General features: G+C 38.3%; 1 protein-coding gene across 1 annotated transcript in view; it reads left to right on the top strand.

Annotated features, from left to right (window-relative positions):
* LOC126284777 (folliculin-interacting protein 1) overlaps positions 1 to 27,301 on the top strand; it is a 51,193-nt gene that overhangs the window by 5,130 nt on the left and 18,762 nt on the right. Inside the window, exons 6-11 of the mRNA XM_049983938.1 lie at positions 6,544 to 6,769; positions 9,674 to 9,970; positions 10,821 to 10,938; positions 11,209 to 13,658; positions 17,408 to 17,635; positions 20,699 to 20,840. Coding sequence (XP_049839895.1) covers positions 6,544 to 6,769; positions 9,674 to 9,970; positions 10,821 to 10,938; positions 11,209 to 13,658; positions 17,408 to 17,635; positions 20,699 to 20,840 — 3,461 coding nt within the window. The remainder of the gene's footprint in view (positions 1 to 6,543; positions 6,770 to 9,673; positions 9,971 to 10,820; positions 10,939 to 11,208; positions 13,659 to 17,407; positions 17,636 to 20,698; positions 20,841 to 27,301) is intronic.

The following is a 27,301-nucleotide window of genomic DNA, read 5'->3' as shown; positions in this document are numbered from 1 at the left end:
TTTCCATTTGCATGAAGACAATGTAAGTTGGTTTATTTTTCTGTATTTGCTTTTTGATAAGACCTGGTTGACTTGGCTCCCATGTATTTGGCAGCTTAAACAGATGTATTGGCGGCATCTTAATGCCCTGCGATGCTTGAGCCACACCAGCTGGGGCACCGACCAATCTACCCTCTTACAGTTCTACTAGATGTTAATCCAGTCCCGTCTGGATTATGGGAGCCCAGTTTATGGTTCAGCATCCCCATCTGCGTTGCGTGTGCTGGACCCAATCCTTCACAGCAGGATCCGACTTGCCACTGGTGCTTTCCTCACCAGCCCTATGGACAGCATATTTGTGGAGGCAGGTGTCCCTCCATTGCGGTTACGGTGCCAACTTTTACTGGCCACTTAGGCTGCGCATGTTTGTGTCCATCTCCCAGAACGTCGACCCTGGTCGGGTTGTACGATCATGGTCCGCATCAGAGAGTTTCTCTCGGGGGTTGGGGTTTTCCCTCTTCCATCTCCTTTCTGGTGCCCTCTGCGTACACCCCTGTGGTGTGTACCTCGCCCTTGCCTTTGGCTCGAATTGGCACAGGGCGCGTAGGACTCAGTCCCTCTGGAGGCCTTCCGACGCCGCTTTTATTCCATCAAGCCACATATCAGGGCTCTGGCGTGTTTTACACTGACGGTTTGATGGTTGCTGGTCGCGTCAGTTTTGGTCTAACTCTAGGGGTCCATTATGAACAACGATCCTTGCCGGCTGGCTGCAGCGTTTTCACTGCTGAGCTGGTCGCCATCTTTCATGCCCTAGAGTATATCCGCTCCTGCTCAGGTGAGTCCTTTGTTATCTGTAGCGACTCCCTGAGCAGTTTACGAGCTATCGACCAGTGTTTCCCTAGCTCTCGTCTGGTGATGGCTCTTCACGAGTCCCTCCATGCTCTTGCCCGTTGCGGCCGCTCTGTGGTCTTTGTGTGGACCCCAGGCCATGTTGGGATACCCGACAATGAAAATGTTGACCACCTGGCAAAAGAGGCCACCAGTAAACCATCTCTGGACGTTGGCCTCCCGGAGACTGATTTGCGAGCCTTCTTACGCCGCAAAGTTTTTATGCTATGAAGGAGACGACGACTGTGTGGCGGTCATCCATGCGAGCCAATTGCAGAGATTCAGTTGTCCTTTGTCAGCTCCGCATTGGTGACACCCGGCTGATGCACAGTTATTTACTGTGTCGGGAGGACCCTCTTCTATGTTGCTGCGGGGCGGCTTTGACAGTGGCCTACATTTTGTTGGCCTGTCCCCTTTTAGCTGTCGTCAGGCAGACATTTGTGCTTCCTGGTATGCTCCCTGCCCTTTTAACAGATGACACTGCCATGGCAGGCTGTTTTGTGTTTTATTCGGGCAGGTATTTTTTTATCATTTAATCTGAGTGTTTGTTACGTTTTTTGTGTTGATTCTAGCCTTTGGCGTACGATTTTAGACTGAGTTTTTTATGTGTCTCTTGGTGATTGGCTTCTTTTTTTGTCTCTATGGTCGGCCAACCACTGTCACACACTGTGTGATTTTAATTCCTTTTGTCTGGTCTCTGTCTGTCTTTCTTGTGATGTATCGTCTGTTGTTGTTTCCATTATTCGTTTTTATTTTTTGTGGGTGTTTTCAAGTTTTGGAAAAAGGGACCGATGACCGTAGCAGTCTGGTCCCTTTAATCCCACAAACAAACCAATCAATCTTTTTGATAAGAAGCCTCAGTGTCAGTCGCTTCTCCTGTTCCCCATCCTATCCTGAATTCACTTTGCATATCTTGCTCCTTTTCTTCAATTCCCCACATAATTAACTTTATGAGAATTTTTGTTGCATGCAGTATTGGTCCTTAGGTTCAGTGCTGTTCAAATTTTGTTGATAGCACCTTCTTTAGTACTGGTACTGTGACTTTTCTGAAAGTCAGTTGTTATCACTCCTGTGCTAATAGATGGATCTAATCACTTTTTGTCACCAACATTCTCGGTGAGCTGTGCAGGAATGTCATCGATACCCATTGCTTTGTTGCCCCGTAGATCTTCAAAAGATTTTTCAAACTCTTCTTACAGAATATCATCTCCTTTGATGTCTTCATCTGCTTCCTCCTGTTTTCCTATTACATCCTCCAACAAAGGTGTTTCATCATACAGTTTCTCAGTGTATTCTTCACCAAGCAGCATCCCCCCCCCCCCCCCTCTTTGCCTTCTAGCCTTCTACCATATCCAAGTTCATTGTTTTGTATTTGTAAAAAAATTTAATTGCTGGTCTGTTGGCCATATCAGTTCTTCCGTTACACATATTTTCATCTACTTCACTGCACATTTCCTCAAGAAAACATTCTTACGCATCCAGCTTTTCTTTGTTCACCAGTTGTGTTTTTGCATAGTCTTCTGTCTTCAGTTAGCCAAATGACACATGTTTCAGTCCATTTCATCTGCTTTTAGGGTGAGTTTTCCAAACTATACTTTCTGCTAATTTATATATACCAGTTTTAATTTCATTCCCAGTCATTTCTTACTCTGCCATATTGGGAATTTCTTAGCCAGGCTGGTTGTTTCCTGTGCGTAATGCCTTGCCAGTCCCTCAGTTTTCAGTTTTTCTGTTTCCCATTTCTGGTTTACTGTCTTTTTCTTCAGACATCTAAATTTGAATGGAGTTTTCATCACGATCAGGTTGTAATCATTGTCTATTTACACAGATGAATAACTCATGCAGTCATTTATTTGGTTTCTGATATGTGATTTCACTAAAATGTAATCGACCTGTTGCCTCCTTAAGTCTCCTGGGTATCTTCTTCAACTGTGGTGTTTGAAAAGTGTATTTGTAACAACTAACTGATGCCTGGAGGAGAATTCAAGTAGTTGGGCTCCTCTTCCATTTCTTCTTCCAAGTTCATAGTGGTCCACAATCCCCTCTTCCAGTTCTTCACCCAAACTTGCACTCCAGTCCCCCATGGCTAACAGGTTTTCATCTGCCCTAACATGTCTTTATCAAATTACTTTATATATATATATATATATATATATATATATATATATATATATATATATATATATATATATATATATATATATATATATATATTAAAAATAAAGATTCCAAGACTTACCAAGCGGGAAAGCGCCGGCAGACAGGCACATGAACAAAACACACAAACACACACACAGAATTACAAGCTTTCGCAACTGGCAGTTGCTTCGTCAGGAAGGAAGGAAGGAGAGGGAAAAATGAAAGGGTGTGGGTTTTAAGGGAGAGGGCAAGGAGTCATTCCAATCCCGGGAGCGGAAAGACTCCCCCTAGGGGAAAAAAAGGACAGGTGTACACTCGCACACACACACACACACACATATCCATCCGCACATACACAGACACAAGCAGCTGCTTGTGTCTGTGTATGTGCGGATGGATATGTGTGTGTGTGTGTGTGTGCGAGTGTACACCTGTCCTTTTTTTCCCCTAGGGGGAGTCTTTCCGCTCCCGGGATTGGAATGACTCCTTGCCCTCTCCCTTAAAACCCACACCCTTTCATTTTTCCCTCTCCTTCCTTCCTTCCTGACGAAGCAACTGCCAGTTGCGAAAGCTTGTAATTCTGTGTGTGTGTTTGTGTGTTTTGTTCATGTGCCTGTCTGCCGGCGCTTTCCCGCTTGGTAAGTCTTGGAATCTTTATTTTTAATATATTTTTCCCATGTGGAAGTTTCTTTCTGTTTTATTTATATATATATATTGGCATGTAAACTTTGTCCTTTTATGTATTTTCAAGTTTGACTAGTATTATCTTAGGACTGTTTTACACATATCCTTTGACATGTGAGCTGTGTGTTGCTTCTTCTTCTTCTTCTCCTTCTTCTTCTTCTCCTTCTCCTTCTTCTTCTCCTTCTCTCATATTCCTAACCACAAAGCATTTAAACAAGCCTTATATGTAGTTTCTGGTGTTTAGTTGTACTTACTTAATGGATTTCACCCGGGATACTGAGTAAATTAACAGCAAAAGTCATAGGGGTTAGGTAGATATTTGTTAAAACTTTTTTATTAGTAAAATTGACCATCAGGATAACAGGCAGATCCCGTGCCTAATTACTGCTGGAAAGGGATACTAAGAGCTGGCACACTCAGTAGATTTTACTAAATATTAAGTTTACACACTTGAAAATCTCAACACATATTACAAAGCATGGAGACTCCAACCAGATGCAGCCAAGACAGAAGTCTACTCATTCCACTTAAACAGCAGAATCACCAACCAAAAGCTCAGTGTGAATTTTTGTCAGCAAAGGATTAGGTACAATTTCTAGCCTAAATACCTTGGTGTCAGACTTGATTGTTCGTTAACATATAAAAAAAAACACCTGGAAAACAGAAGCCAAAAGCTAAAGACTCAAAATAAAATAATAAAGACATTGGCTAGCACAACCGAGGGTGCTGAAGTTTCCACTCTCTGGGTTGCAGCTTTGACACTAATATACCCAGTAACTGAATACTGTGCCCCAGTACAGCAACACAGTGTTCATACAAGGAAACTAGACAACCATCTGAATGAATCAACAAGAATTATTATGTGTACACTAAAATCCACACTGATCTGTTGGCTGCATACCGTCAATGAGATTCCACCACCTGAATTGTGATGCCAAGAAGCAGCTGACCGAGAATGGAGGAAGCCGCATCACCCCAACTGACTCCAATACCTTTCAGTTCTTACAGTCTTAAGTGACTCTCCTCCAGACCGCTTGATAACATGCAGTCCACTGTGGCATAATGGAGAAAACAAGAAGTTTGACCCCTTAAAGAAGAGTGGTGCAGGAGATGGAATGTTGCAACAATAAAACATCAAGGCGTTAAAGATCCACTGCCATTCTACCAGGATTTGACGTGAAGAGGAGTGGTCATGATTGAATAGGATGAGAACCAGTCTCGCCAGGTTCAGTGCTGTGATGCACATGTTGGGAATGTGGGACTCTCCAGCCTGCCCAAGAACAAGCTGTTCATCTTATTGTCAGAGACTGCTCTCTGAGAAAGTACCCAGGATCATTCCGTGATCTTATTAATGCTGCTCCCTCTGCCGTCAACTGACTTTGTTCAACAAATGTGTGATGAAGCAAGCTGGGATATTTTTATTTTCCCTAACATACATGAGTATAATCTGCATTTTCATATAAGAGAAAGATTGGCCCTCAATTTTAAACAATAGAACACCAGATCTAGTTTTGTGCTTAGTTTTTATATATGTAATTAATTTTCTAATTTATTTTGGCTATTCCTGGTTAGTATCTTTCATTATAAGATGAGATTGGTAATTGTTTTCTAACTTAAATTCCATTGTTGACTTATAAACAAATATAAATTCTGTATTAGTTATAAATATTTGGAAGAAGTAATACTAGTAATCTGAAAGTATTTATTTGGGTCTATTCGAAAACGTGTTAGCAAAGCCAGCCCCTAATTAATTCCAAAGTAATTTCCAGTTATGCCAGAAGTAGTGTTTGCATAACTTTAGTTGTTAATTTCATGATTTCAACAAATAATATGGCTTAATCATTGTAGTGGAAGAAACTGTTAAAAAGACTGAATTTTTCGATGTATTCAGTTAATTTAATGAATTAAGTTTTAATTATAGTTTCTGCAAATTAAACATCAAACGGTGTTTAGTTTCAGTGCCTTTTATTGTGCTGATATATAAGGGCCCGATTTTTGGTCCCAAGATGGTCAGTATACGGCCGAGTTTCAGACAAGAAACTTGTGTTGCTTGTAACAACAACAATGCATCAACTTAACCTTGAAATAAGTGTTACACCACTAGGCTGTGTGTTAAAGCAATTACAGTGTCTGTTCAATTTATTTGAAAGACTGTGAAATGTGTGGTTCAACAGTAAGCTATTGTAGCAGTATGTTGATGTTTGCTTGCAAACTATTAATGAGGCTTATCTAAAGTGAAATAATAGTTAACTGGCCATATAACTGTGTAATATTGGGGGGGGGGGGGGGGTCATGAACAGTAAAAGTAAAGAATTATGAAATGCAATTGTGCACTTGTCAGCTACATCATTTATATTAGTCAGTGTTATCTTCCATCCCCCCAGTTTTCAGCCAGTATCACAACTTAGTACATCTACACCGAGGATTATCAACAAAGAAATAAAGCAGGTGAACGCCATAGATGCTGAACTCTGGCTAAATGTTTCTGTTTTAATTAAGAGTCCTAATTTTATAGTTTAAATGCCCTCCTTTTAGTATTATTCTGTTATTAACTTTTAAGAATTTGAACATATTAGCTTTGTGTCTAAATCCGTAAATGTATAATTGTAAACTGTTTGTATTTCTCAATATTTGTTGTGCTGAAATATGTCATTTTCATTGTACTTTGGGACAACTAAAAAAAAGAGATTAAAACTATTTTTATTTCTTACATCAGTCTTTCATTTTGTGTAACTGCAGAGACTATGTTGGTGTTTGGAATTTGAGTGTAAGTTGTTTGTGCTGAGATTTCAGTGGGTGAACACAGTCTTCATTTTTCTTCCTATTAAATTGTATGTCTTGTTTGTTTTGAAGGTTCTGGTTCTGTTGATGGTGTGTCTGGAGGGAGTTTGGCAAGTTTGCGAAGACGTTGGCTTCGTAGTGTTAGTACGTCACTTGAAGTGGCCTGCAGTGCTAGCTCTGGGCTGTTCAGTTCAAGAAATTCCTCTAGCAGTGAGACCTCATCCTCTGTTGGGACCAACCAGCGACGCACTAAACTGGGGTTGGCAGTGGCCATTGCACTTTCATCAGGACAAGAAAAGTATGTTACTTATTTAGCAGAGTAGGCATATAGTATTTTTTTATGGTTCTGGTGTCTGTATTTAAAGCTATTTAAAGCTGGCAAATATGATAGGTCCTTCATATCCTGAAGTATTAATTTAAGTTAATACTTTGAGACTTGAGCTGAAGTATACAAATCCTTATTGAGAAACCAGTTGATTTGTGTCATACTTGAAGCACTTGCAAATCTTACAAAGATTTTAATATAGTGATGTGCAAAACATTGCTCTTGATTTGGCGCTTATTATCATAAGTGATCTTTGCTACTATTTAAAAAAAGGGAAAAACAGGAAAAAATCAGGAAGGGTGTATGGACTGAGTTTTTCAGAAGCCAACTTGATTATTTTACATAAAAATGTTTAGTAATAAAGCATACAACTTATCTTATGTGCAGAATTATATGTGGAAATCTATTATAATACATTACATTGTAGGAAATACTTCAACCGGCGACAAGTTTTTTTTAGAAATGTTTTTATTGTACCATTACTAGTTTTATGCGTGGAGCCCATTGTCGGACAATAATGTTGATTTCTTGGCAAGTTTTCCAATTTGTGTTCTAGAGGTTTGGTTCTCTTTCTCAAACCATGCTGACCCATGTGCTAAATACAAGATGGTGTATACATTTGTTTACTTTAATTTGTCTGCTGGTTTGATGTGCCAAAGGGTGTACAGATAAGGCAGATTTCGGGGTCTATTGCAAAGATTTGTCTTTGTAGTACAGATCATTTTAAAGCTATACATTTAATTATTTAGGTTTGAAAGTTGCTGGCAATGGCCAATTAAGAATATTCTCTCTGTCAGTTGATTATTATTTTTATCACTTCAAATTATAAGAGGTGTATGAAGTTTTGGAGGCACATTTGGTTTCTTAATGGTAGTTGATAATTAAGAATACTTGTACCTATGTTTTTTGTTACATTTATCTTGTTTGATAGAACAGCAGAAGAAATTGATCAGTTTGCAATAGAGTGTAATTAACTGCAATAAAACATAAAATTTACTGTTGAGCATGAAACTGATAATGGCATAAGTTTCTTGGATTTAAAAATCAGTAAATACAATGGTAAACATAAATGTAAAATACACAGAAAACCCATTACAAATCACAATCAACAGCCTAATATGTTCCACCAAACAGCATAGAATGGCATTTATAGGGCAATGCTCATCAGAATGGAATACTTCGCATTTTACACTATAGGGACTAAAACAGTCCAAATAATAGCCCACAATAATGGGAACAGCTCTGACCACATCTCAACATGATGTCACAACTAAGTACACTAGGACTGAACACGCCACTGTGAAGACTCACAGAAAGAAGTAAACACATTTCTCAGCACACCTTCACCATCTTACAAACAATACCTGTGCTACTTTCTCTGCTGAGAGGCACAGTCGCCCAGGAAATGTAAGAGTACACACAGGAACAAAGGGAAACGTCAGAAAACTCGCCCGTAAAATCATGAATGGTGTATTATTGGGTAGGCCACCCACACTCATATTTTTGCAGCCCTCGTCCCTCTGTTAACTGCAAATAACTATACATTCTGTAATTACAGATTCACTAAGGATGTTGGTTTCTGGAGCTGTGATATAATTGCAGCAAAAATCCACAGTAAGGAAGGAATGTATTTATATATTTATTGTTGTTGTGAATGACAGAAATTTCATGCCTGGTTGTTAATGTCAGTTAATAATGACCCATCTTCAGACCTGAGTACACACAGTTTTCTAATCTTGCCACATCAGCATATATATAAAGGATACAGTCAAAGCAGTTGGTCTGCATCTACAAACATATTCTACAAGCCACTGTATGGTGTGTGGCATAGGGTACTCTGCTACAACTACTCATTTCCTTTGCTGTTCCAGTCGCAAATAGAGCGAGGGAAAAAGATCAATCTGTATTCCTCTTGAGGAGCCCTAATTTCTCTGGTCTTATCTTAAATTGCAAAATGTATATTGGTGGCAGCAGACTCACTCTACAGTTAACGTCAAATATCAGTTCTCTATATTTTCTCAATAGTGTTCCTGAAAAAGAATATCACCTTCCTGTGAGGGATTCCCATTTAAGTTCCCTAAGCATAAACCAAATAAGTTTTGTAGTATGTGGTCTTGCCTTCTCATTCCGTCTCCCCTGATCAGGGATTGTGGGTGACTTTTCTTAACTGTACCCCTTTCCCTAAACCTCTCCAGTCCTTTTCCTTCACCCTCTTCCTTCTCCTTCAAATCTTCTGCCGTAAGAAGGAACCACTGGCACTTCTGTGTGTGTTTGTTCACCTGCTGCTGCTTGGTAAGTAGATTTTTTTATCTGTCCGCTTTTATTATGTATGAAATGTATGTATTACATGTACAATTCTAGCACACCTGTTGACTCTGTGAAGCATCTTATTAGACGGTTACTCAGATCTGCAAGATAGTCATTACTGAGCAAAATTAATAACTCGGCATAAACGTTTTGTGATCTGTAACTGTAATAATAATGAGGTACTTAGTGTAAAATTCTTGGAATACAAAACAAAGCAACAAATTTAAACCTGTAAATGCATCCAGGTAGGCTGGTTCCCCAAGAACTAGAAAAGTTCTGCTGATAGATTTACATATGATATCAGGTATGGCACTACTTTTAGAATTTGATGCCTTTAAGCCACTGTTTTTCGGATGCGTGTTGTGACAAATTTTAATACTGGTATGATGATGTGACAATAAACTGTATTGCATCAGGTGTAATAGCTTGGCAATATGATGGCTAATAGTTCAAGTATTTCTTGTGAGTGTGAAATTTTTGTTACATAACATTATTTTTATATTTTTAATAGACAGACTTTCTCGTTATCTTAGTTATTCGTATCTCATTGCATCTGGAAATGTCACTTAGGGACATGGAGACATTTCTGCTTGAGCACATGGCTATTCTGGAATCAATGATTGAGAGGCTGCAGCTTGCAGTTGATCGTGCTTACCTCCGCAAGGATATGTTCGTCCATCTTATGATGGAAGCCTGGGAAGACTTGTGCCAGTGGCTGGAAGGGCTTTTTTCAGCTCCTCGTCCATCATGTCCTCTTTGGATGGGTCTTGGAATGGCTCCTACACACTTGCATACTAATCTTGCTTATGGCTTCCTTCAAGACCTCTGTCACCTGATAGCTGCTCTTGACACTAAGAGCAACAATTTGTAAGTGGAAATTTTTGTTGTTTTTCATTGTTACTGGAAAGTGATCAGATTGTAATAATTATAATTTACTAGATTAGATTTCAATACATTAATCTGACTAATGTGGTTTCAGATATTTTTATTCCACTTTCCGTGTGAACTATATTCAGAATATATACTGTGTTTGATATATTTCATTTTTCTTCCCATTGTCCCTCCTATTGTATTCTCATTCAGCTGCCATGTCTGCTGTAACACTGCTTGCATTGCATGTTTTTAATGTCATTTTTTACAAGTCGCTGTTAATTTATGTACTTTACTATTTGTTTAACTTTTCTTGATCACTAGCAGAAATATTTTATGGTATCAGAGGAAGCAGACTGCACTGATGACTGTGGGCAGAGGAGTGTGATGGGAGGGTTACAATTCTGTGTTCTTCAGTGCTGGTGCTAACCATGTGCTTGGTATATCTTTTTGAACAACAGTACAAAGTATAACTGACAGTTAACCTGTACTTTTCCAAGGTGTCATTGGTAACTCATGTAATTAATCTAGAATTACTTCATCATTCATTTAAAAACACACAAACAGCACAACTTGACATGAGTTACATAATATATACTAAATTGTTGCACACAGTATCTTTATTGTTGTATTGGTAAGACTGCAGTGGTCAAACACTACGGACTCTTCTGATAATGAATAAGGAGCTGGTAGGCCACTCTTGGCCTTAAGATGGAGTGCCAGTGATCAAGAAAAGTCAACAAATACTGTATGCCATATTAATGTCTGTGGCCCGAGTCCTCATTAACTTTCCCATCCACCTTTATTCCTGCTTTTGTTTCTTACACTGTTGGTTTCTTTGTTTCAGTTTTGTGAGTACCTTGATAACAGCTGTACTGACACATCACTTGGGCTGGGTAGCCACAGTAATGCCAGATAAAAACACTTGTAAAAGTGCTTCAAGAAATTGTTGCTCTTCTCAATTGGTAAATATCTTGTTTTTATCGTTCATTGTTGTCTTTGTTATCTGTAAAACTGATCTCTTGCATTCCTTGGAAACATTTAAAAAAAAGAGCTTACCTAGTCCAGTATGAAATTTATACTACTTAAATTTATAAATACCATCATGAGCTTCATCCTCCTCCCCCCCCCCCCTTTAGCCCAATTTCCTCATGTCATGTTATACGATTGCTTTTATTCTTGTTATTCCTAATACTATTATACCCTTTTGCTTATTACTTTTCTTATTTCTACAGCTCAACTCACTGTCGAAGTCACACCCGTACAGTGCCTTGTGGGCTCAACTTGGGGACCTCAGTGGTGCAATTTCTTCACCAACTAAAGTGGCACGTACCATAGTGACATCATCAAGCAGCAAGCAGACCGATCTTGTGGGCAAAATAGTGAGCTGCCTGACATACTTCATACGCTGTGGAGCTCTAGAGAAGCATAGCAACATCCCCTTGCCATCTGAAATTTGTCCCAGTGATGCACATTGTGTCTTTGACGGTTCGCCACTTGCCAGCGTGAAATCCAGTGCAGTCTCTGTGTCAACTCTCACAGAAGCTACCAATGAGTTACATCTCAAAGGGACAGTAGATGACTTACATAAGTCATCAAAAGTACTTCACAAGCCTGCTGACTATATGTTGGCAACACCATTTAATGTTTCCAATTATCAGTTAAGTGAGAAAAGTGTTAACATTGCAATGGGTGACAATATTAGTGATTCAAAAGTAACTGAATCAGAGGTGGCAGTTCAAAAGAAAGGTGTGGCGAGGGAGTTGTTTAAGTTAAAGAGTGCAGCAAAATTTTCATGTGAGATGACAGCAGGCAATATGTGTTCTCCAGCACGAGCTGAATGGGATAACCATGATGTCAGCAATCTAGTGAAGAAATGTGACAGTGATAGTTCTCCAGCTCCAGTTATTACTTATTCTCAGGTAATTGCATCAGACAGTAACCCTGAGCCAGATGTTCAGTTCCACAGGGCACTGAGCACAGAAAGTTCTAGAACATTGACAGAAAATTCCACACAGAGTCCAGTGAGTTTGTGTGGTATGAAACGGTCCACCAGCTTTTGCAACCGGATGACAAGTTCTCTTGCTGGTGCTGCTTCAGTGTCTTCTCAGCTGCATCCCACTACAACAGCGATTGAAGTTCTTGAGGACAGTGTCAATAACAATGCACTTCATCCAGAAGTGATTTCAGAAAAAGTCAATCGTCTCTGTCGCATTCCAACAGAAGCTGTTATGTACCATCTCCAGAAGGAATATTCGGAACCAGATAACTCGAGCAGGCTTCTGGAAAGAGTGAGCTGTGAACGACAGATGTCAGCAGCAGATACTAGTAGATCAGTTTTTCCATCTCAGACTCCTGTACCAAGTGGTAAATTTGACAGCATGGTATCATTTGAATCTCACATTAATAATACTTCATATGACTGTATTGATGAGCCTGATTCAGGCATTGATAGTCATATCGGTAGTGCTAATACAAAATCTGAAAATGTTATATTTGTACTGGGAGACAATGAAGAACTAGTGGGACTTAAAAACAATAATCATGGAGAAACACGGACTTCACATTTAAGTTTAAGTCATCAGGAAGTGGACAAACCAGTTGTGAGTGCTGTAGATAGTAATGGTAATATAAAGTCTACAGATTGTGATAAATTTCCAACTAATTGTCCTAAAAGTAAAAGTACTTTTCTATGTAGGGATTCATGCAGTTGTACAGGTTTTACACAGCTAGTTGAGCAAGAACGTAGTAAAAAGCATGGTTACTTGGACAGTCATTGGAAAAGTTTATGTAATTCTGAAATTTGCAAAATAGGTAATAGATTTCTATGTAGTAATAGCATTTTGGGCTGTGAAAGTGAATGTAAAACTAGTCGTAAATCATTGTCTTGCAATGACAGTCCTTTTGTCATACCAAGTGTGAAAACTGATTGTGGTGCTGATGACCGTCAGAGGAATTGGGACCCAGATAAGGTGAGCCTGATCGACAGCAATTGTGAGGGACGAATAGTTATGGTGCATTCATCCTATATTGAATTGGAGGATGAAGGTGACTGCAGGGAGAGCAGATGCAAGACTGTGATAAGGCCTAGTAAACCTGTTACTCGATCTCAGTCACTTTCTTTTCCCTTATGTAAGAAGCCATCGAGCAAACAGTCATCTATATGCAGGAGACACAGTGAGTATGTGCATCATAATGAACGTTACTTAAAAAACTATCACAGTGTCAGATTCAATTTTGAAAGATGTGAGAGTGTGTTGAATAATTATGTGGATGGGACAGGTCAGGAGAAAACTCCAGAAGAAGATGAAATTAATGGAGCGAGGGAGAACTTTGAAAACCTTAAATCATTGTCTGAAGATACACACTGTAGGCAGTGTGGAAGTAACAAGGTAGCAAGTGTGAACGTTAGTTTGAAGTGTTCACTGTGTGAATGCAAAAATAGTGAAATGTGTGACAGTGACACTCCGTCTAAGTACCGGACAGTTGACTCTAGACCTACATATGTAGATACAGATACTAGTAGGGAAGGAAATGCTCTCTTTGATGAGTACAGTGCCCTCTCTGATGAAGATGTAGTTACACCTACTGGAAATATGGCTTCAAGTGTTAAAGATGATGAAAATTGTCAACACAACCTGGACCCGTTTGAAAATAAAACGTTTCTTGAACTCCCATTTCCAAGGTAAGCAGGAGCTGTATATTTCATTGTTCCTACTATTCGTGTATAACAAGGATCACATGCTCATTGCCTCAAGGTTGCCATTTGTGCAAAGTGAATTTACTATGTTTGAAAAGATACTTCTATGTGTAGGACATACTTGCACAGAGGTAATCAGAGGAATAAAATGGAAATTTTTGCTGTATCCAAAATTATGTTTGTGACAACTGCCTTCAGATTTCTACCCATCTATCAAAATTTAGCTTTTCTGTGGTTTCCCTAAATTGATTATGATAAATGCTTGGAAGACTATTTCCTCCTCCACCCTTGTCAAATCTGTGCTTAGCTCCAATCTCTTATCATCTCATTGTCAACAAGATATTGAACATTAACCGTCTCCTCATCCCCCCCCCCCCACACACACACACACACACACATGCTGCCACATACAATCACCCCAACTTGCTAGACATATAATCTTCCTTCATTTCTTATGTTTGAAATAGTTAGTATATTTAACAGTAGTGTATATCTTGCACAGGGATTTATTTCATTATATGAGGTAAATGCAGAAGAGAAAAGTATATAGTAGTTGTTTTTACATTGCAGTGTGGTAGTGCCAGAATTTGTAAACAATAGGACACTGTGCTAATTGACAGATGACACCCTAAACATGGTAGCAATATGAGCCTCTAGAAACAACCAGTGAATGACAGCACTATTAACACAAAACATTACCAAAACAAAAACCAACAAAATAATGCAGCTTCCTCAGGAATCGAGGGACACAAAAACCTGAAATTCAGCAAACTCTAAAAACAGTTGAAACATATGCCAAGACACAAAGGAATTAAAGACATTAACTGCCAGTGGGCATTGACTTAAATCAATGGGGAAAGTTGAAAATTTGTGCCAGACTGGGATTCAAACCCAAGTCTCCTGCTTACCAGGCAGATGTGCTGATCACTACACCATCTGGGCACGGTCATCACATCTGCACAGACTACTCTAGCCTCCTGTCAGACCCAAAATTTCAACTTATCTTTGCTCTACTGATGTAGTGTGCAGTTATGTATAGATTTACTGAACAACACATTCCAAGCCACTCTTCCATTCCTCATTGGATAGCCATTTACACTTGAACTTCCTAGGTTTGCATTGCAATCCATAAATCCCACCCACAATATAAATAACATCACTAAATATGTACAACAATTACAAAAGTAAGCCTTTGAAACTGCTAAAAGTTAATTTCACTCGGAATTAAAGGAGGCAGCACTTACCCAGGAAGTGTGTGCAGAGAAAAGCTACAAGAAATAGCACATAAAAGATAAAGAAACATAAACTAACTATTAAAATCAAAGAAAGAAATGGTAAAAACCATCAAAGAAAAAAGAAAAAATCAAATAAAAAAGGCAAAGCCAGCCACACACACACACACAAGGTATGAAATGCTCAATCAGGCCATTACATATGGAATTTCAAGTGGCTGTCATTCTGTGGTAAATGTTAAAGTATTGCAACGTTATTGACAGTCACAGTTAAATACAATATATCAATCTGGAAGTGAGTTCAAGAATTTGGTCTTGAGATGCCCTTATTCTCCTAATCTTACATCCATACAGAGATAGCTGCTGACCATATTCTATGTTCAGCTGTAGAATCAAGTTGTAAATGCTTTTTCAGGGTGACATTTCTGGGCAGTTTATAATATGGAACAACTGAAGATTAAAGCTATCTGAAGGTGAATAAGATGTTAAATCCAATCACAACTGGGTTACTCATATGTGATTGTATCTGTGAATTGTGTTACTTGTAGTAAACAATCGCTATGGATCTGTTATGTCTCCTTTTCCTTGCATTTATCTCATCATGCTAGTACCATTGTCTTCTTTATTTAGCAAATCATACTTTATTTTAATTGTGTGGCTGGATGCCCTTCCTTTCACCATAGAAGGGAATTCACGTGCACCATCTATCTGTATGTGAATTGTGTGAACTGCATTGTGTGGCTTATCATATTGTAGCTGTTTGTCTGTCATATTGTGTGGGGCAGAACTCGGAAACCAGAGCAGCATTTGCCTAAATGGGTGTGAAAAAATGTCTAAAGACCACTGTCAGTCTAAGTATGACAATCCAAGGGAATGTTATCCTGGTACGTAGCTTTGATGCGAGTCTGACTTGACATGCGAATCTAACTTAACTTCCTCTCTCACAAGCTAGTGCAGTGGATGTGAAGTTATACAAGCAGGTCATTAATGACTGTCATCTATGGAAAATACAAATTAAATCTTGATACAGTCTTGTATATTTTAAGCTAGTAGTAAATAAATAGCAGCTAGCAAATATTAGAGGGAACAACAACCTTTTTTTCTCCAGATGAATGTCTTTCCTGGTAATTTCACTATGGTAAGCAAAGATAGTAGTATAGGTAGCTGTCTAATAATATTTTATTGTTAATACAAACTACAGAATTATTTTTAATAGCTGCTTTATTTTGTTAATATTTGTCTTTATTTGTTCCGCATCCTTGAAGATTCTCCTTCATGATGTGATTCACAGAACACAATGAACGAATAGTGCGCTCTAAAACACTCATGTCATCCATAACATGACAATATCGACTATCAGTTGCACTATGCTTTGCTGCTTACTCCTTCATAAAAACCTACATTCTGTGATAATGTGCTGACATTTCCAATGACATGATAGGTACAAGTAGTTTCACCAGCATTTTTTAGCTTTTGACAAATGCTGTTAGCAGTATGTGAAGACCTTTACCTGATGGTGATATCCAGTGCAGCATACTTCACAAATAAATATTTTATGTCAGCTTTGTACCATTACAGTTTTCTTACAGCCTGAGCTATCCAAGCACACAACACACTTTTGACATTCTTCTAAGCTGTCCCTGTGACCCTCCTACTTTTTAAACTCCACAGATGCCTATATTTCTAGTCTAGCACCCTATGGACATGTTGGAGAATGGCTTATTGTTAGCTACAGAGTTCTTTTTCAGACTGGATTTTTCATTCAACATTAGTTTTTCCGGTAATGAATCTCCATGATAGATTAAAAAACTAGGGCATCTCGACATAAGCTAGGACTCTTGCCTTGTGTGGGCACTCTTATTTAATTGAGGTGCTGAGGCATTCCAAACAATCTGCCATCCCATATGTACCTGCTTTCTGGCTAAAGTTGTTAAAACCATTAGCTCCCTCTTTAGTGCAGTGAACTTCAGTTTATCTGAATCACATTTATCCGAAATCTGCTTTATCCAAACAAATTTTTTCCATTTTATCGGCTCACATTGGCACTGTCTGATGCATTGTGCAACTTCGCTTTTGGCAAGCTAGACTGACACTTGACAAGTTTAATTTGTCTGCACCTGGAGCCATGCATTCGCTGGTGTTTTTCGGCAGTCTACTGCTAATCAGTGCACTGGCGTGGGTCAAAAGTGAGTTTCGTCAATACATGCATGTGTTGGTTGAAGTTTTAGCATGTTTCTTGTTTGTGCTGCGTGGTTTCATGCAAAATAAACAAGGTTTGTTATTCCATTTAAAAACTTTGAGTTATAATATAATTATGCTCCATGATGCTAAGTACTTTGCTCTGTTATCTTTCTTTTTCATGTTGACCTGCAAGAAAAATAAGTGTACACATCCTTATATCATATAGTCTTACTTGTCAAGTTCTTATGATCTGCAAGATGTACAACGTAAGCAGTGTGTAGTCTGTTGCAAATACAGTATTACTTATGTTCTGCCCAACAGCAATAGAAGTGAGGACTCGAACCTTCCAGTAGGCTCTGGAATGGCAGCCTCTCTCCTAGGGGGAGTAACAGATCACTACCTTCCAGATCTTATTCTCCACGGTTGCATACAGCCTGTTCGAGCTTGGGAATCTTCTCTGCGCAGAGATCTAGCTCTATCTGCACGCCATCCTCCTGTCGATCAGGAAGTGTCTGAAGCTGTATGCATTGTGGCTAACACTGACACATGGTAAGTGATGATTTTTGATATTCAGTAAAACATAATGAATTTTGTATCAGATAAGTTTTTTAATTATTCTTACAGTGAATGAGAGAGTTTTGAAATGTCATTAGAGTATGTGCTCAAACAGAACTAGAATGCTTAATCCCTCCCTCCCTCCCTCCCTCCCTCCTTTCTCTAGTCTTTGCTTCAAAGAAATTTTGAACTGATGATTATGACCCTTTCACCTTTCCAATCTTATCAGAGGTCCACTCTGGTCATCTGAGTCTGTTAGTGGTCATATTTTTAAGAAATTTTCACTTTTTTCTTTGCCAGTTAATTTATCCTGAATCTTCAGAATGCTGAAGCACAAAAAAATTTGTCTGTTCGTTTAACTGTAAGGTATATATTTATGCTAGTTACATGAGCCTTGCATATGAACATGTTTGCCTGCACCAATTTAGACTGCAACTTCATGTCTGAGAGCAGTGAAGTTCAAATAACCATCAATCCTTCCAAATTTAGATTTTCTGTGGCTTTGCCTAATTACTTATGGTGAATACTGGGATGATTAAAAGACATTTATTTAGCACAGAATTGTACACTATCACATCAGAGTAATCGGACACCCGTATGTAATGTAGAACTGACCACTAGATGTCATGAGAGGTACACCCACCAGCAAAAAAGGAGGTGTGGAATATTAAATGAAGAGCAGGCAGATCTCATGTGCTGACAGTCAGGGACAATTGAGCATTGCAGAGTGTTGTAAAAAAAATTAAAAAGCAAAACAAAAAACTGCATGACGTCTGTGGAAAATCCAAAGTGCTACAACTGGCATGATGACTCTGCCTGGGGAATGAAAGAAATTGGGGTACAGTGGTTGAGCAGCTCCTGATAAGCCATATATTTCTGTAGTCAGAGTTCAAGCCATCATAGAGACTAAGGGTTTAATGTTCACAACTAGATGTATGAAGAATATGGGTGAATAAATATAAACACTTGTCAGTGTAGTACCCACAGTGTCCACTGCACATGTACTGCAATTTCAGTATCTTTAGTTTCCCCTAGTCCTTCAGGGCTAACAAACACAGAAAACACACACACCCCTACCTGATAAATGACATGATCACTTTCCTAGTGGCCATAGGTGGGACTTAAAAAGCATGTGCTGGGAGGGTGCAGAGGGCAGGGCTTGCACTTACGTCTTCCACAGGTGTGCAGGCCATGTGTCAAGGTTGTAGTGTGACAGTGGGTTCAGAATGTTTTATAGCTATGGTGGTCAGTGGTATAGTACTGTGGAAGAGGTGGAAAAGATTGTGAGTAGCATGTTTCCCATTCCCGGGCACGATGATAAATATTTGAAGTCTTGCCAAATGATGTGGTTAAGTAGTTCCAGTCTGGGGTGATATAAGGAAAGTTGGGGTGGTGTGGGTTCTTGGCAATTGGTTCATGTGAGGACATGCGTGGATAGGTTGTAGGAGATATGTCTGGATCAGTTTCTGAATCACAGTTTTTTTTAACCTGTTTTGATCTGACGAAATGCAGCTTACAGCACCAGACCTGAAGACGATCTGCTAGTCTCATCAAAACTGGTCATCATTATTTAAAAAAAGAAATAGTGACCCGAATGGTGTTTTTTCATTCATTATACCAACGGAGATCAGTTTCTTGGGGCAAACCATACAACTATATGACCTGTATGCCTGTGTGTGAAGGTCTTGGTTAAGACCTTCAGCATACTAGGCAAGAGATTGCTTATTACTGCTAATGCCATGTCAGCAAGTGGCCAGACCGTAAGGGAGAGCCTTTTTAGTGTGGAAGATGGCGGGTATTGAAAAGGCAGTATTTTCATTGTTTAGGCTTGATGTGGACAAGTATCTTTAAGGAAGCATCAGAGAAGATCAACATCCAATAAGGGGACACATTGGGCTGAGGAGAAATTGCTGTAGATCAGAGAGAAGGTGTGGAGACTGTGCCAGAATGAGGAAAAAGTGTTGGTCATTGAATCTGAACCACATAATTCTGTTATATATTCTGCTATTACGTGGCAGAAAAAGCAAGGAGAATATAAGAAGCAGACTACCTCAGGCAAACAGATCAGTTCTCACCAAAACAGGAATGTTTCAACCACAGGTCTCAGCTGAAAAAGAGATATCTAAGAATGTTCGTCTGAACCACAGCATTGCATCGAAGTGAATTGTGGAAGGTAGAAAAACTGAAAAGAAGAATATGAAGCATTTGACAGTGCGATGTTGCAGAAGATTATTGAAAAGTGAAGTAATAAGATAAGAAATAAGGTTCTCTGCAGAATCAGTGAGGCAAGGAATACACAAGAAACACAAACTAAAAGAAAGGAGAGGAAGATTGTGTGTGTTGAGACATCAGGGATATCGTCCATCATATGGGGCAAAAGGAGAGGGCAAAAATTGTAAGGTAAGACAAACTGGAATACATACAATAAATAATTTAATATGTTGGGTGTACATGCTACTCTTAGATGAAGAGATTGCGACAAGAGAGGAAGTTATGGTGGGCTGGATCAAACCGTTTAAAGGGAAGAGAAGTCGCAGCATACCACAGTGGAGTGAACATTCACTATGTCAAATTTGTACAAGAAATCCTCACTGCTATCTGATATAATTGGACTAGGTTCAAAACTAGTTACGGCAAAATGAATCATTCATTCAACAAATGTAGCTAGCTGCAATTTTCTTCTTTAGTGATATTTCCAAAAATAGCTTCCTAATATTTTTCAGTAAACATTTCCTCACCCGTGTGCATCACAGGATGAAAACCATGAGCTATGAAGTACACAAATAACATGAACACATCAGTATGTTTAAATACTGGAATCCTACTTCGCCAATTTTTGTGAATAAGTTAATTGGTTAGTCACAAATATAAGATTTCCTGTAAGATTTCAAGTGAATACATTTTCAACAAAAGGAAATTTACAGCTATTCATTACAGTTATACTGTGTACGAAAACAGCCTGATTTTGTGGCAAACACAATTGCCTGTTTGAATAAATCTTTTTTTTATCTGGATTCTGTTGTCTGTTTGTATTATCTATTATTTTCCCTGTTACAGGGATGTGCAGTTACTCTCCAGTCATGCTTATGTGTCAGACAGGCCAGGGACTTTGGGTGTCCATGTTGGAATGTCACAGTTGGTGGCTAACATGCTAGAATCCCTTCTGCTTCTGTGGCGACTACACACACCTGTAGATCAAGTGAGTATTTATTTTTCTACATGTATCACAGTGTGTCTCCACTTAGCATATACCTTGACCCAGGATGCATATTATTATTTAATAGGAAACACTATAGCCAACAGTTTCAGTGTTGTATCGTAGATGGCAAAAAAATAAAATAAAATGCCATACAAGATGGCTGTAACCTAGCCATCACTGGTGCATGACTGTCTCCCTTGGCATTCCCATGCTGATGTTGAAGTTGGTATCAAAAATTTATTTGAATATTAATTTTAGGCTTTATATATTTAAAAAAATTGGAGAAAATCTACTTTCCTAGCTGTAGTATATGCCAAATCCTTGACAGTGTATTAATTTCAGTTCAGTTTAAAGGTAGTAGTATGGTTTTCTGCCTTACAGCAGGTCTTGTCATGGGTTAAGCCTCTTCCACTCTTGTCTGTCCATAGCCAGTCTTTTCATTTCCGAATATTTGTCTCCCTTTATATTATCCAGCATTTGATATCTTCTTTTTCCTCCACCATTCCTTCTATTCCTTCCTTCAATAGACAGTTCCTCCTCAAACAATGTCCAATCCAGTTCCATTTTCTCTTTCTGATAACTTTCAGCATGTTTCTTTCTTCTCCATCTCTTCTTAACACTTCTCCATTCCTTATTCAGTCTCCCCATTTCACTTTTTCCATTCTTCTCCATATCCATGTCTCTAGTGCCTCCAATCTTCTTTCCTCTTCCTTCCTCACTGGTCAGGTCTCAGCAGCATACAGTGCAACACTCCAGATTTAACATTTGGCAGGTCTTTTCCTCAGATCTTTGTTTAGTGGTCCACAAAGTAATTTGTTTCCTCTTGAATCCTTCTTGTGCCATTGCAATAATTTTCCTAATTTGTGTTGAGTAATACATATCATCCATTATTACACTTCCCAAGCAATTGAAGTTATTGACTTGCTATATTTCCTCACCCCCTATTTTCATACTGTATTTTCTCCCCTTTCCTCCAATTACCATGCTTTTCATTTTCTTCTTGTTAATCATCATTCCATATTCTTCCAATTTTGTGTTTAGATCATCTAACATTTGTTCCGTCTCTCTTGCACTCTCTGCCATCACAACCATGTCATCTGCAAATCTTATACACTCTACTCTCTGACTCCCTATACAAGCTCCTCTCTTTCCATCAAAACTTTCACTAATAATTTCCTCCAGTTATATATTGAACAGCATTTGGGATAAACAACAACCTTGTCTTACACCTCTTCCCAGTTCTATTTCTCCACTCATCACACCTCCTATTCTTACTCTTGCTCTGTGGTTCAAATATAAATTTCTAGTTTTAGCTGTCTATCCTAGTCAACTCCATGTTTCCTTTGGATTTCCATCAGTCTGTCCCATCTGACACAGTCAAAAACCTTTTCTAGATCAATGAACACAACATACACCTTCCTTTTCTTCTCCATATATATCTCCTAACAGCATCTCTATTTCCCACTCCTCGCCTGAAACCAAATTGTTCATCTCCTGTTACACAATTCAGCTTTCCATATAGCCTTCTGTTGAGCGTCCTCAGCAAGATTTTGGCTGCATGCTATATCAGGCTCACTGTTCTATGTTCCTCACACTTTTTGCTGTTATTTTTCTTTTCTGAAGGTATTAAGATACTTTCTGTAAAGGATGGGTTCAATTAAACATGTTATTCACGAAGTTCAGAAGGTTGTCACCCATTTGAAATGGATCTGCTATTCATGTTTTTATGGAAAATAAAATGTATAACATAGTACCTTTGAGTATGAATTAATAATTGCCTTAGTGATGGTTCTTGGGACTCAGCCTGTGGTGGCATAATGACTTGTTTCACCTTAGTGCCCAGATGACATCTTCAGAAGAAATTGAGTGAGAGTCTCTAGTTCAACATATATCAGAGTGCAAAAGAGGCAGAACTGAGCTTTTTGGTTAACATAGCCATATGCTGTTGCCACCTCAGTTTATTATCTGTCTAGATACCCTGGAACTCCACAAATGGAGCCTCATCACTACTTCTGCAACCCAGTTTATTGATTTGGAATGGCACAATTTGGATTTTTCCCAGTATGAATGGTTATGTAAATGTGGCACACCTGTTGCACTTCCACATAGGGCTATCTCTGATGGACATACTGTGGAAATGAATATTTAGAAACATCCAGTCTCATTAAACCCAAATTGCTGCTCTTTAGCAACTGGGAAGTAATTCTTATACAAATTGCAGAAACAAGACACAAGTACCTCAGAATTATAGTGGTATATGTTGTTGATGTAGAAATAAAATAGTTTCAAAAATAATAATTTCTCAGAGCTTGCCAATTGTATAATACATAACTACTCCGATAGAAAATTGGATTGAGTAAATACAGATCCAGCATAGACAACATTTTTCATGAGACAGTGCCATGAAGAACTTGAAGTACAACAAAGAAATGCATTTGCTGCTTACTTTTGACGTGAAAGCATGTGACGATGTTGACAGGAAAGGAATAATGTAATATGTTTAACAGAAAAGGAATACCACAAAGTTTCATAAAAATAATTGAATGTATTGCATTGAGTTATTGGCATGTTAATTTAAACAGGACAGAAAGGTCAAATTTAAGATAATGTCCATAAGGAATTGAAAGAACTTAATAGTAACTGATTAGAAAATTAGCAGTAAACTTCTGGAATCTTTCTGAAGGAAAGGAAAGAAGATTTAAGTGTTTAATGTCATATCGATGATAAGGTCATTAGAGATTAGGGATTTGATCCATCAATCTCCTGAATACAAGCCCAATATCTTAAATGCCGTGGGAGGATCCTAGAAAAAAGTTGCAGATATGAACACTTACAGAATGCTGGTGCATCCAATTCTAGACTAATGTTCTAACAAGAGTCCCTACATTGTAACAGATATGGAAACTAATTAGCAAAAACTTCAGCTATTATTTCTTGGCTGCCATAAAGTTAGACATTTATGGTTCAGAGATTAGTTTTGCATTTGTCACCTGTAGATTGAATGAATTGTTTTTTTTTTTTTAAATAGATGATCATTGTGATCACAAATATAATTACAATCGGAGGTCAGGGAGGATGTGTGCACTACACCCTGGCTCCATTTCCATGGGGCACCAGAGGCTAAGCTTCACTATAGTGCATTTAAAATTAGTTGCAACTTTCGACATTTGGCTGCTGGGAGGGGGATGTTACAACATTCCCACAAAGGCAAGCCGGCTTTCCCTACCACGCTGCCAGCAGTTCTGCGGGTAAAGTGCCATGTTGCCACACCATGAATAAACAGTACCACATGGTGTCATGCATTAGATGCATCAAGGTTCATCAGCTCTCATTGTAAAGTCATATTTTCTGGAATTGAAGTATTCTGTAGCCATCAGGTATTGTGAACAAGTGTTTTGTGTTGGCATTGCATTAATAACAAGAGAGTGCAGCCAATCTGAATATGAGATTTGCAATAAAAAGTATCATCAAAGAACACATTCACTGGCTGGGAAGATAATGTTCTGCTGCAAAACATTCCTTGGAATTTGACAATAGTGATGGATGGAACACCTTACCAATCTGTTGATATGTAAAGCTCCAACAGTGCGGTGCAGGAAAGCGGATATTTTGCTCTAGGTATAGAGAAACCTTCCATGAGATAAAGTTGAATCTATCATGTATAAAGCGAACTTAATGGGGCTTGTACTGCTGTACAAACCAAAATTCATGCTACCAGGTAGATGAACAGGCTAATGGCGAAGGGCATAGTTAATCAGACTTCATCCCTATCAAGTTCATTTAAATGTGACTGAGAGTGTATGGGCCTAGGTGAAAAGTAATGTGGCAAAAAATAACAGGAAGTTTATGATCACAAAGGTTGAAATAATGACAAAAGAAACTGCTGCAAATGTTAGATTGCAGGAATGGTCTTGAGTTATCAGCCATACAGAGAAGGTAGTTGAGGGGACATTGATTCATGAAGGACTGTGACAAATTTTGATAAATACTTCTCTTGTTGCCATATTAAAATCTGCTTCTTTTGTCAAATCACAGTAGAGTTTAGAAATATTTGTCTCACTAACACTCGCATGCAGTTGAAATTGCGATAGAATCCTGAAATTTTGTATTATTTAACTAACAACTGAGTTCAAGTCAGATCAACAGTTTATGAAATGGTCCATTCTCAGTATAAAAGTAAAATTATAACTTCTTTACTTATATTGTTACAAAACCCACAGTAGTTCTTGTTTCACCAGCTATCTATGGCCCTCAGTAGTTACATTATTTCATTGAAAAAATCTGTGGTTGCTTGAATGTTTTGGTAAATATGGAAGTTTCGCACATTAATCATATGGCAACACTCTCATCTTTACCCACTATCATTTGCCAAAATCTCGTTTCGTATTTATGAATATTTCCTTCTAGCTTTTTACACTGACACACGATTTCGTGATGGAGCACTTTACAGATATGCCATTTTCTCAAGATGGGGAACAGACGGTGATGTCGTTCCAAGTTTAAAGAATAATGCAATATATTATCTACATTTAATACGCAGCATCATGTAACCTAACATGCACCAAACACAAATTCATAGCAGCACCTATTTTTGACAGCAAACTATGAATTGCTTGCAGTAGTTTACCTACTATTGAAATATCACTGTAACTATGACTGCTTATGAAATTATAGGCAATTCATCATGAAGTTGATGAATTAAAATAAGATGTGCTAAAATGAGAGTTTATTACTGAAGAATGAGAGTTTGCTACCGAATGGTTTCTTTAAAATTGTTTGAGAAAGATCACAGATTGGCTGGCTTGCATGGCTTGCTGTTCATGGAGTCAAGTGAGCCTGCCAGGTTCTATGCCAAGGGCATTTTACTGTGGTCACCAGCTGACATGCCCAGTATGTGCTGGCAACTGCGCTTTCCTCCACTCACTAGGTACTGAACTGTAAAAGTTGTAAATTATTTGAAATGAACTATAAGCTAATTATTAATTTGCATGCAAAGCTACTATATTACTAATTTATTTTACATATGAACACGAGAAACAGGCCTGTTTTATTCGAGTGACAGGCTTGTTAACACTTGGGACTCGCATATTTAATTGGATACTCCTTTCAGTAATTTTGATGCTGGAAATATCTTCTGTACTCAATATAGCCTGCAGTTTTTGAGGAGTGGTAGGAAGTGGCATTAGGACAGACCAGTCGATGGCCAGAGAGGTAATTTCTGTGTCTCCTGTTGCCAGTGCTGTGACTTGTTTGTAGCTGATGGAGTGAATATGTCACTCACACTTACCAGTGGTAAAGAACAAACTTGTCTCTCATGTGCCAGGCTCAATTTAATGTTTCGAACTTTTAAATGAAAACCACGCAACTTTCTTGTATCTACAAAACTTAAGTAACTGGAAAAAAGTTCAGAATAACGGAAGAGGCTCTGCTTAAATTTACAAAATAAATAGAACAGCAGCTTAAACTCTGATAATATCAAAGCAATCTCTTTAATGAAACTGAGCTTGCGCCAACATTTCTTGACAGTTGCACAGCTCCATAATCATACTGAATTTTTAATTGTAAAGCAGTCTAATTTCACTATTTTCCAATTTATCAACAGCACATAGAATTTACCTAATATTACCTGTCACAGTAGCTCACAGTGAATGACCAGTTTCTAAACTAAAAATAAAAAGCATTTCATATCACCATTTTCACAAAGCAGACTCACCAATTTGCCTTTGTCATTTAACATTATATTGAAACTTATAATTTCAAGGATGTTGCAGATGCTAAAGCTTAGAAATTATACTTTCCTTAAATATTTTTGGTATTTTTAAAGCGACCGACGAATTGTATGTTCTAGTTTTGAATGTGAGATGATAAATAAAGAGTCTACTAAATGTGTTTTTGTGTAAACCCAAAAACAGAACTAATATACAAATAAAATTTGAGTATTAGAGCTTGATTAGCTCGTCAACCTAACTTCATTATCAGCTGGGGGTGCCAAAGTAGTGCTCACACCCTGGAGACAAACTAGGGGTAGTTATGATAGACTCACTTCCACAACAAAGATTGCTGCAGGGCTTTGCTATTGCATTTCCATGAAAGCTAGTTGTTTCAAAAGGAAATTTCACTCAAAAGGACTATAAAATTATAAAGAGAGCAAGAACAGCTAGCAAGCACTTACCTTTAGGAAATGAAATTCCAGTGCTGCCAATAGACAGTTAAAAATAAAAAACACTGATTGTAGCTTTTGGAACCATTAGTTCCTATCTCCTCAAGAAAAGAGTGATATGTATGGTATAGCAGCAGCAAGAGACACTCAATACCTTCACTGTTCAATTGCAGTGGTAATGTTAACCCTTTCAAGATGGACTTTTTAAATTTTATATAGAAACTTCTTCTTTTGACCACATAGTGTTTTATTAGTTCTGATAATATTACGAATACATTTTTGTCAATTCTGAATTCACTTC

Source organism: Schistocerca gregaria, chromosome 8, assembly GCF_023897955.1.
Source record: "Schistocerca gregaria isolate iqSchGreg1 chromosome 8, iqSchGreg1.2, whole genome shotgun sequence".
In the NCBI taxonomy this organism is placed as follows: Eukaryota; Metazoa; Arthropoda; class Insecta; order Orthoptera; family Acrididae; genus Schistocerca; species Schistocerca gregaria.
This window is presented reverse-complemented; position numbering and strand designations above follow the sequence as displayed.